At 41.4% G+C, this 14,879-nt stretch overlaps 1 protein-coding gene across 1 annotated transcript; it reads right to left on the bottom strand.

The window, feature by feature from the left end:
• Positions 1-3,388: 3,388 nt before the first annotated feature.
• Positions 3,389-14,805, bottom strand: LOC119646188 (N-glycosylase/DNA lyase). Its single transcript, XM_038046571.1, has 7 exons — positions 14,715-14,805; positions 10,129-10,228; positions 9,724-10,068; positions 9,562-9,673; positions 4,083-4,253; positions 3,827-4,021; positions 3,389-3,760 (listed from the first exon to the last, which is right to left on the bottom strand). Exons 1-7 carry the CDS (start codon positions 14,782-14,784, stop codon positions 3,701-3,703), a joined length of 1,053 nt encoding a protein of 350 aa, XP_037902499.1. The 5' UTR covers positions 14,785-14,805; the 3' UTR covers positions 3,389-3,700.
• Positions 14,806-14,879: the final 74 nt, after the last annotated feature.

The following is a 14,879-nucleotide window of genomic DNA, read 5'->3' as shown; positions in this document are numbered from 1 at the left end:
TTCCCACATCTTCGATCTACCAATTGCGTTGAACATTGCTATCCTGGCCGAAACCGTCAATCGTTCTTTTTACTAATTTGGGTGTTTAACCCAAAAAATGGGGTCCGAGGACCACAAGAGTGGAAGTAAGTTGCTTCCGAATTTGACCGGTCCGTCATCAAGTTGATGTGGACCTAGGAGTCCCTTAACCCTCAAACAAGTTGAACATCCACTTGCAATAGTGAACTTGTTTCTCATCACTCGATCAACGAGGTTCACGTACAGTGTTGTCGACAGATTATTCCAACACCAACACATTCGGTTTCAAAGAGAATCGCCACCGCAGTTTTCGTCCTTGCGCCTTGCTAAGAAACTGCAAACCGTTTTTGCCTTGTAATTTTTTGGTCAGTGTAAATTTTATGGAATTCGTGACGAAGTGGAAGTTTGCTTAAATCAAAATACAATGTGAGTGCGAATTATATTGAATATAAATCTGCCCAAACTTCAGAAGAAATCTTCGCCAGATTGTGAAAGCGACCATCATCTGATCTATCTTTGCTTACGTACAGCTATTGCATCGACCCGCCAAATTTAGTACTGACCATCTTCGCGATTCGTATGTTATCCACAAATGGGAAATTTTTCTTACTGCGCAAACGGCACAAAACTTAAACAACACGCCTAAAAATATTTACAAGAGGCCACCATCAAAAGTGCTTTGTCTCTAGTGGGGATGAAGTTGTTAGATACCCAGAAGAATTTGAAGTGCAAAGTCTTGTCCGACAAGATTGTATCCTCTCACCGGCACTTTTTCTTCTTGTTTTCGGTAATTGTTTGGGGTACGTGGGAGGTTCTTCACGCGGCGCTGCAACTACGGCGATGGCATTTGCTTGTTCTCTCACCAGCAGATTTGAACTGAAGATAAATACCAACAAAACCAAAGTTCTCAGTCTGACCAGTCATCGTATTCTTCCTATCCGTGTTAATAGGCAGGATATCGAAGGTGTTGATCAATTTTATATCTAGGAAATGTTGTTTCTGTTGACGGCGATGATGTCGCTCGACGTATTAGCACTGCTAAATCCGTCTTCGTTGCTTTTTCCAAAATTTGGAAAAGTATCTATCTCAAGTTTCATTAAGTTGATATAGGAGTAGTACCTGGGAAGTGAGTGCCACTGTCACACAAAAGTTCCAAGCTTTAATCAGTTCATGTCGGCGTCGAGATATTCTCGCCTAGAACAATAAATAATGAAGAATTTTTTCGGTATACGGGCCAGATACCCCTGGGTGTGTTAATCAGAGAGCGGAAATGACTTTGGATAAGTCATTAACGAGGGGCGATTGTACCATGCAATGTAACCCTCTATCTCAGGATGGTGGACGAGTGAGTTGCTCTAAAGCTACATGGCTTAGAATAGTAGAGGAGTGCAAATTTCTCGGAAGCACATTGCCGTGAATCGACAGCGATGGCGCGTAGGTGTAGTTGAGGCTGTATGCCACAAATAGGAGACTATAATAATAATAATCGTTGGCGCAACAATCCATATTGGATTAGGGCCTTGAAGTGTGTTAGAGCACTTCATTCAACCGTAACGGTACACTACAGTATATTGTAGGAGACAATGTAGTCAGCATTGCGCTCGCCCGAGATTATTACCCTGATTTGACTCAGGTACTCATTCATAGCTGAGTCGACTGGTATCCGACGTCAAACCACGATATAAATCCCCCTGCCATCAGTGAGATTTGAACCGCGACCTTCCGTACGACTGTCTTGTGCTCTAAGCACTCAGCTATCCGGACGAAATAGGAGTCTATGACAGCCATATACATACATATACATTCCTGTTCCTCATAAATGACCTTCTCTGCTTATTTAGCTATACCCGTGTTCGACATGCAGACTATTTAAAACTATTTCCTATCAGACTATCTTGTGGCACGTTTGGAAAATGACCAGCACTTCATGAAAGCAATTGGTACCACCACGGTGTTAAGTGGAAACGCCTCCCTCAATATCGTTCATTAGTTCGATAAATTACCTTCAACGCCTCTTATAAAGATTTCCGCGTAATATTCGGCGGCAAAGTTTAATTTAATCTTTATTATATTGATATTCTCAATCAAGCTCTAGTGGAATGTCTGTCTTAAGTCTGCCATCCACGTTCAGTTCGGCCTGTCAGTTACGCCTGAAGAGTCCGCAGTTGATCGACGGTTGTACCGTGGATGGGATGCAGTTGGTCTGTCGGACTGTGAGGGAGAATTTTATGGGCGTCTTCATCGCTGGTAAACATTTTTGATAAATGCTCAAGCAGTAAAATATCTCAGATTTGCATCTCAACACCTTCCATGTCCAGAGTTGAACTAATGATGCCACTTGTTTTGTCGGTACGTGGTTGGTAATTTCAGTTCAACTGGCGATCGGGCTCTTTCGGCGTAACTGAACGTGGATGGCGAGCTTTAGTTATTCGGATCGTCTTCTTTTAGCTAATTTTCTTCTGGCATCGAAATATTGTGATTCTTGCCACTTTATAACGAATATTTCCTCTCAATTGCGTCCGAGAAATCGGATTTATGGGAGGGAAGAGTCATTATAGTTTGAATAGTCGCGTAATACTTAAGTACCCCAGAAATTAGGTGAGCTAAACTCAATCCAGACGAATGGCATTTACTGAAGGACACTTCTGATGCAGAGAAGGAAGCTTTGTATGAACAACTGAATGCAATCCAGGAGGCTTCCTAAACGTGACATTGTGATCATGATAGGTGATCTGAACGCCAATGTGGGCTATGATAACACCTCCCACGGCAATATGTTAGAAAAGTATTGTATTGGGGATCGTGATGATAATGATGAGGGGTTTGTGGCTTTCTACAATTTTCACCGCAATGCCATTGTTTATGAGCTACTTTAATCAAACGAAATGACCAAGGTAAACGACTGTCATGGATGCCTTGAGCTGAGCATTGAAGAGAAATGTCCGTTATACGATAAAAGGCACGACAAAGTGGTTTTATAAATGAAAACGCAGCATAGATATTGCAAAACTACTAAGGGACGCTTAAATGAGTAGTTTCACCTGCCGTCGCCGCTTTCGATTACTATTTGTTCTGATCAGGCTAGTGTAGTCCGATTCGGGGTTGTTTATTAGGGCGAGGAAAACTATTTCACCAAAATTAGGCTGGTCGTGCAATTTCCGGAGCAGATTTTAATGGACGTCACATTGTCTAGTTGAGCTGCACCTAGATTTTTATGAAGGTATGAAAAAGGTGGGCCGACTCTTGAATGGCCTTAATGGACGACGTGGCATTTTTGTTTGCTTGGGGCGTAACAGTTTTGGTAAGCTGAAATATTGTTTTTTATACACTACATCATCTTATTTTACTTCTAGAATCATTTTACATTAGGTTACTTGTGAAATGACTTACACGGCATTTTATTTAAACATTTGTGAAACAATGCAAACAATTTTTGTACATTTAAATAAAATATTTTGCACAGACTTAAACAAGGTAACAAGATTAGTGTAACGACTTTGATTACAAGTAAATATCAAAATATAAAATATGGCAGTTTATTTACATGAAATGAGAAACAAAAGTTGGAAATTTCACCGTGTTTTCCATCATACATTTCGAATTTAAGATTCCTACACTGATAGGCATTGAATATGGTTTTCGGAAGACATTTTCATTAGAGTTACCGAAACGGTGGACAGTCCTATTTCTTTTTACCAGCCTTTTTGTTGTTGAAGCGTTTCAGCTCTGCACAAAATATCACCTATAAACGAAATATATGTACATTAGACTTTCATATATTATCAACGCAAACATCAAGTGAATTTACCGTTTGAGCCCATCCAGCGAATGGGCCATAAATATTTCTAAAAACATCACCGATTTCTTCATATGCTTTACTCGTTATAGTTTTTGTTTTCCGCAAATGTGGGAGGTAATGTAGAGAGGCTACTTCATAGATATGCGTGTCAACGGGTATAGCGCCCAAATGACCCAAAGACATGAGACATATGCAATCTGCTACCTGCAATTAAGAATTAATTGAAACTGATGTGCCCTTGGATCGTCAAATGAGATTGGCGTACCTTAGGTCCGATGCCTGGTATGGTCATAAGCTCAACTTTTGCTTCTTTGTACGAAAGTTGCTTTAGATTTTCAAGCCAGGCCGTACCGCCTTTTTCAATTATCATACTTACTGCTTTAGAAATATACGAGGCTCTATAGCCAAATTTACTCGCCCGTAATTTCTTTTCTAACTGCAAAAGGAGAAGTCTTAACATTTGAGCAATAGTGAAATTTATAATTAAAGTAAGATTTAAGAATATTTGCAAGATCCAATTGACTTTTTTATTACTCTGTGTTGAAAAGAATAGATTTTCAGATGATCTAAGGAACATAATTTCATCTGAATGGAATCTGGTAGATTGACGGTGCTTTTTCTGATAACGCTCCAAACTGAGTTGAGTTAAACGTGCACGTATTGGGGATACCTTACGAAAACCAGCCGAAACAGCGTACAATTCCCTGGACGTAGAAAGAATCTGTACCGGATGGACCGCTGGTCATTTTCAAGTGTCTCATGTATGGAAATCATGAAAGGGTAGATTATAACACAAGTGCCGTTGATCGGCCATAGAAATGTTTGTAGAAATGTATTGGTGATCGATTTGAGAGACCGGCATTATGAACCTACGGTAAACAAGTGACATATGGGACAACCCGCAACTAGGTCGAAATAGGCGGCATACATGCTCATAGTTGCTACGTCCCCATGCGGGACAGCTTCTTCTTAGAATGCAAGAGGACGGCGATAACGGTGATTTTAATCCATGAGCCACAGTGCAGTGAAGTTCACTTAAGAATGCGGAAGGACGTTGCTTTTCGGACGTTTTCGTATAGTTGGAAGTTATATTGGTTAATGAAGATCAAGTTTTGCATTAGCTCAGTGAATGTCTTCAAGTGCCAGTGAATTGTATGCCAGGCAATCCATCGGTTAAAGTCCTTCATCGCGACGACGTGTAAAACATCAATGTGGATATGACACACAATCTTGAATATAAGTGGTGATGGAATAGTAATCCATCTGTTTTTCGATCGGCGTATCCCCGCACAAGAGCGTTTGACGGAGCAGTAAGTGCGACTCACCAAAAGATGAAAGGATGCTCGCAAAAAACTAGCTAGCTATACATCGAAAAAAGAGGAATTGATTCAGACAACTCTATAGAAAGACAGGAATATAAACCAGTAGAGAAGGGCGTAAGGGCGATCTCCTTCTGAAGATTATTCAGGAGTTAGGCATTATGCCAATACCAGAGCTAGTATGGTTACTCCGAACTTGTAAGCCTCACAGCAAACAATAGTCAAACTGCTGGAGCGGGCAAATTATAAGAGATTGTACCATCGATGGAGCCAATTATTGCATTGATTACCGGCTTATCGGAAATTGCAATAAATAGAAAAGATAGTACCAGTAGGATAAACGCAATGATGTCCAGAGTTGTAAGTAGGTGTCTCGTGGTGATCGGTGTATTCAGCTACTTAGTCGCACTTATCGAAAGCTAAGTGAAAAAGGCACGATATGACATATAGTATGTAGCACCAGCTGCAACCTTGATGATTGACGAGCGGTTGAATGCCAAGTGCATCGTAATCTGTAGGGATAGTCAAGCTGCATTGAGGGCGTTGGGTAGTACTTTAATCACTTCAAAAATCGTTCAGGAATGTAGAAATTGATTGAATTCTGTTTTTAAATTCAATAGGGTGGATTTACTCTAGGTACCTGGTCATTGTGGTGTAGAGGGAAATGATATCTCGGATGGCTTAGCAAAAGAGGCTTCAACTTTCCCCATGCCCGGACCGGAACCAGCAATTGAGGTGTCGGTAGCATTGGCTGATGCTGCTATCAAGAACTGGGTACAAACTTCCCATAATGACAGGTGGCGAAGCGTTAATGCTGCTAGATAGACCAAACTCTTTCTGTCAGAACCAAACAGACATACTGCAAAGTTTATCCTGTCGAAAAGCAGGAAGATTTGCAGAAATATTGTGGGCATTCTCACTGGCCATAATTCACTTGCTGGGCATATGTTCAGAATAGGAATTATCCAAGATGATAGCTGTCCATCCTGTAATGAAGAAGCGGAATCCACGGAACATTTTCTACGTGAGGGCTCCGCTTACGGACGCATCAGACATCAAGTTTTTGGTGCTGATGTGCTCCAACTGCAACGGATAGCATCACATCCACTAACGGAAATCTTGCGATACAAAAACGAATCCGGGATATTCCGTTAGACGGTGGAATCGAGTACAATGGACCACTAAAGTTTTAGTGATCAGAGGCTCTACCTCTCCCCACCTCAAACACACACACATATAGCACCGTTGCCAACTTAAGACTTCTCGAAGGTTTTAAGTTGTACACATCCAAAATAATCACTAAAGTCGAAGCGGTGTTCATCAAAAAGCAACGTAAGGAAATATTTCCACACATTTCAGGGCCATTCATGAGATCAGCACTAATTATCTAATATCTTCGGCATCAACGGTATAACAATCCGGTTTTGTGCTGAGTAACCACCAATTCGATAGCTGTCTAGCGTCCTGGCTTACGCCATCGCTTTCATATGAGATAGGGTCAGCCACGTCTTATAGACTTTCCGGGCTGGATCATCCTCATCCATACTGATTATGTGATTCACCCACCGCAACCACATGGTCATGGTATCGCTTATAGATTTCGTCATTATGTAGGCTAGGGAATCGTCCATCTTCTTGTAGGGGACTAAAAATTATTTTCTCGAGCGTAGCTAAAAGTTTGCAACTTGCTAAGAACCCCAGTTTTCTAAGGAGACTGGCAGGATCATTGTCTTGTACAGTAAGAGCTTTGATCCTGTCGTGAGACGTTTCGAGCGAAACAGTCCTTGTAAGCTAAAATAGGCTCTATTTGATGCCAATAACTGCGAATTTCACTCTCGTAGTTGTTATCGGTTGTGATTTTCGACCCTAGATAGGAGAAATTATCAACGGTCTCAAAGTTGTATCTAAAACCATGGAGTGATTATAGATGCTACGCTAAACTCTAAACAGCATCTGCAATTTGCTTACGTAAGACAACCACAATCGGTGCCAGCATGACCCTGGCAAGGTTCATGACAAATATCAATATTCACATAACATTCGTTGTTTACTTATAGTCAAAGCAGTGAAATTCATTCCCAAATGAGCATGGTTTAAAGAAGCGCCTTCAGGACCGTCTCGGACGATCTGACATTCCCGGAATGATGTTGATTGACATTCTGACCGATAAGACGAAGCTAATTTATGATAGGTTAGAAGGAAGGAATTACTAAATAAGTGGTAACGACGGCGTTGGCAGCGAGTAAGTATCAGAATAGCTCAGTGTTTAGAGCGCTAGGCTGTTGTCGCGGTTTAAATCTCACTGGCGCCAGTGGGATTTGGAACGTGACTGGATGACGGGCATCAGTCGACTCAGCTATGAAGAGGTACCCGAGTCAAATCAGAGTAACAATCACGTGCGAGGGTAATGCTAACCACACTGCCTTCTGCAGGATACTGTAATTCTGTATTGTCCGTTACGGTCTTGAATTAAGTGTTCTAATATATTATTATTGTGCCAACGATTATTATTATTATACAGTGTAGTGTCCGCGGCTTTGCCACATGTTCAACACTTCATTCGCCTTGTCCAGTGACAATCTGACGAGAGAGTACGTCTGGATGCATATGCATCATTTTTTCATTTTTTTTTCATATTTCAGTACTCCTTAGCTTCTCCAATGCGCTCCTTCCAATTTATTTGAAATTTTGATATTGCGAAAAGGTTGTCGACCTTTTGCTTCCATACAAGCCTGCTCATTCTGCATATTATTGGGTACATATTATAGCCATCGTTTGTTTCTGGGTAGGGCGAATGAGAACTGGTTTTCATAATGGGAAAAATCTGATGTAAATTTTGCTTTTGCTACCACCGGTTTTGAATTTGAAGCGAAAGCAGAAATAAGCGGGACCTGGGCCGGATGAGCAAGATGAAACATTGTGCATGTTTGGTGAGGTTTTAGTTGGACTACCGTCCGAAGAAGCCCGTTTGAGGACGATAACCGATGGGAGTGTGCGTGTAGTTGAATTTTGATTGGAGAAGTAGCTAATTGGCTCCGATTTTTGTGATTTTCGGGCTATTACCCATCGATTCGAAGTTAAATTCACTGGCAAATGGAGTTTTAAGTATCTTCCTTTTGGAAGTGTGCACAAGGAAATTACTTATTCTTGATTCTGCTCGATATGTAATGAAACGGATAAATGCTCTCAAGCCTGGTCCAGATTGGTACTTTGTTTTGGGCTTACCAATTAGAGTACTCCATTGTCCATGTAGAGAGACCACGAGAAAAGCTACCATTACTATATGTAGAACAATTTCTTCAAACACATGAATGTCGACCCGAAAAAGGTGCATATTCTTGATGGTAATGTAGCTGACTTGGCGGAGCTTGACTGGATATGGAAAGTAAAACTAAGATAACAGTTATTCTTATCATGATCCAAGCAACCCATGGTTTCTATATGTAATTTCTTCTGCATAAATATACTTAAATTTTCGGCAATAAAAAATATTTTAACTAAATTTTACGGGAGTTTTCATATAAACTCAAATTGAACACCGACCGTATCTTAAGAGCTTAGAAGACGAATTTCCGCCTAAGTGGATAGCTCTTCAAATACGTCGTCGTTCGAGTTCGTTATCATTATCAGGGAAAAGCGGGAGCAATAATCGGCAGAAATTATAAAAAAGTATAATTTTTACTGATTTGGGAACTGCCAATTTTTCCAGACTTTATTAGGTCTCTGGTCAAAGGGGGAGAACAAAAGCTTAAGATATTCAACCCCACCTCCATTCCTCACTACTTATTGGATGATTCCAATGGATCCGGGATGGCAACGCGAAAAAGTGCGTATAGGCTAGATCAGGATCTGTCCATTGTAGTGTCGTCATTTTGTGATTTAATAGAAGTTCGAATGGCAATTTCTCATGAATTTCTTCTGAATTATTGTTTTCTTTCCTTCTTCTATTTTTTTGTTTTTCTGATTTTTCCTGTATATTCAATATAATGAAATGAATAGCAGCTATTTTTTTATTTGAGAAAAGCAGGGAGGCAGGAGAAGCATCGATTGGGGATATGATTCGTCGTAGATCCTTCGTCTCGATTACGGCATTTAAGCCGGAGTTTTACGACTCTACGCGGGGGTCGAGTCGATAAATTTTATTATTTTCAATTTTCGGGTTTAGCACTTGATCTTTCGTTAAGGTTGTATGAATTCCCATGTTTGCTTGATTTTTCAGATTCTGATGCGAACCCACGCACTTAAAGTTTTATTAAACGGCAGGTGAGGGATGGAAGTGGATCCCCCTCTTCCTTCTCTTTCTTTGTAGACTGGTTCCATCATGAATGTAAATATATTTCACAGAGGATGATGTATCGACTTTTCGTCATTATATTATAAAAAAAATCATAAGAACCGCTGAAAACCAAAAACAAGATATTTTACCTCTGGTACATTTAACTCCTCTAACTCAGGAAATGCATGATAATCCCCACATTTATACCCGCAAATTTTCTTCCCATAATCGGCGCATATCCTTTCCACCAAATTTGTTATCCTGTAATGGGCATAAATAGATTGGAAAATTTGTTACAAATATGATTATACCTGTTGATGTGATTATTCTGGCTACAGAGGAATGATATCAAATTTTCCACTAGCTCTTGATTCAGAACTCGGACGGCACAGAAATAAGAAGCAGTCTGTTTGAAATGATCATGTGCCGCTTTCCATGCTGCATAGCACACTTCCAAATTGATGTCCAACCGAAAATAATCTCGCAATATTCGCTCCCAGTGTAGTGCATTGTGAGAAAAGTCTCCTTTTAAAACGCTTTTGTTACAAATAACTTGATAAATCAGATGAGTAGCATTCTGAGACAAAGTCCATACACAACCACGCATTACTCCTATGAATATTTCCTCTGGAGTGTGGGTTTGGAGCCGCTTCCATCTTGGAGGGAGAAATCGATTTAATTAATTACCGCTCTGCATTCGAAAAGAATAAACTTACCGAAAACTTTGGCCTCCAGTTAATGTTGTTTTCAAATTTAGTTCAGTATATTTGCAGAGAATTCTTCCTTGGAATCTTTTAACATCCTCCATTGGCGCATCTTGAATTAAAATATAGAACTTATTAAACCACATTAAATAATGGACGAAGTCAAGAAAGTAATGCAAATTGTCAATATTTTATGAACAGCATGTTACCTTTGTATGAACTAGATATTTAAAAACACTTTCTATAATTTTTTGTTAGGGGAGTTCTGAGTCCCCGTCCACTTGATGGCAGACCAGACCATTTAGAGAAAATCTTTTTTACATTTGTTTGGCTCAAGGACCTGCCTTTTGGGCGGTTTCGTCTAGATGCTGCCTTACCACTGTGCAAATAACACCTAAAGCCATTTCGATCACGATGATTCCAGAGCAAAAGACGTAGTAATTCAACGTCAACTTATTACCAAACTTTCGCTTGTATGTAGCTCCTGTAACCATTCTCTTGTTAATTTTACTTTTTGTAAAACTAACCTTTCATTTGTTTTCACTAGGATGCAGCATTTAATTCGGATGCAATGTTTCCCTTGGATGCAGTGCTGCACACCCAATGTTCTCCTAAATTCGCTGCAGATTTTCAGCGTGATTGGCTTATATGTCGAACTCACCCTCCCATTCACAACACAGCCCTCTGCAACACCTATAAGGGCGAAATAGATGCCGCAATAACTGCAGTCAACGAAGATCCTGGAGATGAAGCATCAACAAATCATCTTCACAATCACCTGAAGAACGTTATCATTGATACGGCCACCAAGATAATTGGCCCCACGGACAAATATTGCCACCGACAAGTATAGAAGAAACAGTAGGTGCAATTCATCGGCTTAAAAATCATAAGCCGCCAGGAGCCGATGGAATTACAGCCGAATTGGTTAAATATGGAGGCAACCAATTACATCAAGCGGTTCATCAACTTGTGCTCAAGGAGTGGGACAGCGAATCAATGCCTAACAACTGGCAAAAAGGCATTATCTGTCTCATACATAAAAAGGGAGATATCACACAGTGCAGCAATTATAGAGGTATCACGTTGCTGAGTACCATCCATAAGATATTCTCCTCTATCCTGCTAGGCCGGATAGCCCCATACGCCCAGAACATCATTGGCCCATTCCAAAGCGACTTCACTCCAGGCCAATTAGTAACATATCAGATTTTCTCTCTGCGGCAAGCGAGGGAAGAACTGTTTGAATATGGACATCAATTGCACCATCTTTTCATCGACTTTAAAGCCGCCTATTGTACACGTGCCATGGGAGAATTCGGTATCCCAACTAAATTGATAAGACTGACTAGGCTGACACTGACCAGTGTGCGAGGCCAGATAAAAGCAGGAGAATCACTCTCGAGACCACGTAAAGCACCGTGACGTAACTGTCAGCGCAACTGAAGTTGGGGAGGCAATAAAACTAATGAAATCGGGGAAAGCCGACATCGCATCTGAGCTCTGGAAAGAGAAGAGCTGAGACTCCACATTGTGGCTCAGTGAATTCTTTAATCGGGTTATTCAGGAAGGAAGGACACCATCTGACTTTCTAGAGAGTACCACAGTTCCAATATGAAAAAAGAAAGGTACTCCAACAGAACGTTCAAATTACCGTCCGATCCGATTACTTTCCCATACCATGAAAATTTTTGAACGCATTCTTGACAACCGTATTCGCGAAATCGTTGAAACAATCGTGAATCAAGCTGGATTTGTCAAAAACTAAAAAGCTACTGACGCAATACCTGTTGCGCGGTTATTCATGGAGAAACACCGTGAGAAGCATCGCCCTCTTTACATTGGATTTCTGGATTTAGAAAAAGCGTTTGACCGTGTGCCACCCGAACTCATCTGGTATGCTTTGCGACAACAGTTAGTGTCAGAAAAACTCGTGCGCTGGGTTCAATTGCTCTACAAGTAAAGTTCGAAGTATGGCGGGTGTATCAAAACCGCTTTGTGTCTCTGTTGGTGGTCATCAAGGAAGCGCCCTGTCATCACCCCTCTTTGTTCTTGTTATGGACGTCGTCGCACGGGACATCCAACGTCTAACGCCCTATACGCTGCTTTATGCAGATGCTGTTTTCCTAGCAACTTATAGCAAAGATGATCTCGAGCAACTTGCCCAAAAATGAAATGATCGCCTCATGGAACTCGGTCTCAGATTGAATTTAAACAAAACTGAATTTTTGACGACCGATCCCCATGAAACAGGCACAATCACTGTCAGAGACAGCGATCTACCCAGAACTGAGCGTTGTAAATGCTATCAGCCAATGGAGAACTGCGTTATGAAATTGCTTCACGCATTAACGCAACCTGGATGAAGTGGCGTTCCACAACTGGTGTTCTTTCTGATCGACGTATCAACAAATGTCTTAAAACTAAAATTCACCGCAACCTGTTGCTGTCTGTGGTGAGTGTTGGCCGACTATAAAATACAATGAACGGCGTCTAGTGGTAATGGAGACGAAGATGTTGCGTTGGACTAGTGGCGTGACACGTCTTCATCCCATTTGAAATGAGGATATCCGCGATCGTTATGGGGTTGCACAGATCGTGGAAAAATTGCGAGAGAGGCGTCTTCGATGGTTGCTTACGTAATTTGCGCTAACAAAAATTCGCTTGCCAAGATTGGTTTGAACATCGAAGTCGATGGTAAACGACCAAAAGGCCGGCTGAAACCACTTGTGAACGGGAGAAAGGTTGAAGAAAAAGAAGAAGTATTCTACAGCACTGGCCACATCTGAATTTAAACTTTAACATTTGAAACTTATTTTTAGTTTCTATTTAGAAAAAGATCCTACGAGAAGCGGGGAATGCAACGCGCAAGCGAAGGCAAGCGACCCTTTCGGGGCTGATGTGAGCGTTACGTATGTGAAAACCAACTGACCTCATGACAAGCTTGCTCTGTGTTCGCACAATGATTCGCCAATCATAAGGTGGTGGAAATTGCAAAAGATATCTCGTCGTTACCATTGCGCATCGCATGTCCCAGCCCACATTGGCATTTAGATACCCATCACAATCACAATGTTAGCCTTAGAAACGCTCTTCTGGATTGAATTTAGTTGTTCACGTGAAACTCATTCTCTTTTGCGTCGTGAGCCTCCATTTGTGCATAGCATTGTACTATTGAGATATTCCTCATTCTGGACCGATTCTCGCGCCTTTTTCCCCAGCTCAAATTGAAGTTACCATTAATGAGACGCCTGAGTTTTATACAGCTATTCAGATTCTAGAGGCTCATGCCTCCTATTTTTTTTTACAGCGATTCAGACCGCCTTACAAGCTTACAAGCTGTGCCAAATCAAGGAGAATTTGGCCCGCTTATAACATAGCCCGATCACGAGAGCTCCTGTGCCAGACGCGTGCAAATGCATTCAAGATTACGGCGGTCTGCACGGGGCACTGGCCCATAGGGGACCATGCCGCTAGGCTCGGCTTACCCTACAACTTGCACTGCCGAAGCTGCGGAGAAGGAGGGGAAACCCTCATGCACTTTCTCTGCGATTGCCCGGCTCTGGCTCGAGTCAGGCTGCGGACACTGGGTAAACCATTCTTTGGGGACCTCAGTGAGATTTCTAGCTGCAGGGTCGGAGAGCTGCTTTCCTTCGTGAATGCTACGGGCTGGCTCTGAGGATCCGAGCCAGCTGGACTCTGCTTCCCTGTTCCTATAACAACAGTCACGGTCTTAGGAGTTTGTGGCATCAAAACGGCGCACCAAAGCGCTAATTGGGCTCCTCGGAGCGGCCACTGATACCTACCTACCCAGACCGCCTTTGACGAAGTTACTATCAGGTTACTGCGAACCTCATAGTCACTTCGATTTCTTTTGATTTCACATCTGCATGTTAGAACCAATTATAAGGGGGCCCTTAGCAGATTCAAAGACTACTTTCCACTAAACAAGATATAGTTAACTGTTCTTGGCAATCCGATTCACATTTCCATTAGAGGAGACGCCATTTTCTACTGAGAGCAGCAACTAATCCGCAAGTCCAGGTAGGTTTGTTTACGTGTACGAATGAAGACAATGTACAATAAGTTACTTGCGCGAAATTAAGTCGCACTGCAAAAGGGCAATATGACGACGAAATGGACATGCGATTACTTCCCAAAAGAACGTTTATATTTGACAAAGAACAGTATTTTTTTTTTTAAAGTGACCTGCATAAAGCCCGATGCGTACTTAGAGTGACTATAATGTGTGAACAACACAGTCTAACTTCCTTTTGGCGACGACAACTGAACATACCAATCGTAGGTCCAAAGGGCCATCGAACAGTGGCTCTTGCACCAATAAATCCGAAGTCCTTTCGTTCGGTGGTCCTTTGGAACTGTTATTGATCCTGACACAGTCCTTAAAAAGCATTACAGCTGAATTATGCCGACAAGTCTCCATCCTTTTTCTGTGTAGCAACCGCCGAGAAGATTTCCTCCTTTTCGGTAATTTCCCGGTTGTATTTTCGAGTAATGTATACTAATATGGCCACATTAGTCTTAAATTTATAGTTAACAACCAGAATATCTAATGTTCTATTTGCGAAAGTACTCACTAGAGAAATTGTCCAGGTTCATCCCAACAGCGAACGGCCTTATAAACTTCCGTACAATGATTCCCGCCATCAACAGCTGTAAAAGCCACAAGCAAACAAATAACTGTCACTTGAGAGATTTTTTAATTAGAACGTTCAATGTACATCCAAAGTGGTATCTAAGAA

The sequence above is a fragment of the Hermetia illucens genome, chromosome 1, assembly GCF_905115235.1.
Source record: "Hermetia illucens chromosome 1, iHerIll2.2.curated.20191125, whole genome shotgun sequence".
Classification (NCBI taxonomy): domain Eukaryota; kingdom Metazoa; phylum Arthropoda; class Insecta; order Diptera; family Stratiomyidae; genus Hermetia; species Hermetia illucens.
Note: the sequence above shows the minus strand (reverse complement) of the source record. Positions and strands in the feature narration are given on the sequence as shown.

What these genes read in the sequence shown, in the direction of transcription:
- LOC119646188 (XM_038046571.1), bottom strand. Translation starts at nt 14,784, where the DNA reads ATGGCGGGAATCATTGTACGGAAGTTTATAAGGCCGTTCGCTGTTGGG. An exon ending in GAACCTGGACAATTTCTCTA is followed by an intron (nt 10,229 to 14,714) that starts GTGAGTACTTTC and finishes TTTTAATTCAAG; the next exon opens with ATGCGCCAATGGAGGATGTT. An exon ending in AGGAGTTAAATGTACCAGAG is followed by an intron (nt 4,254 to 9,561) that starts GTAAAATATCTT and finishes CTCCTTTTGCAG; the next exon opens with TTAGAAAAGAAATTACGGGC.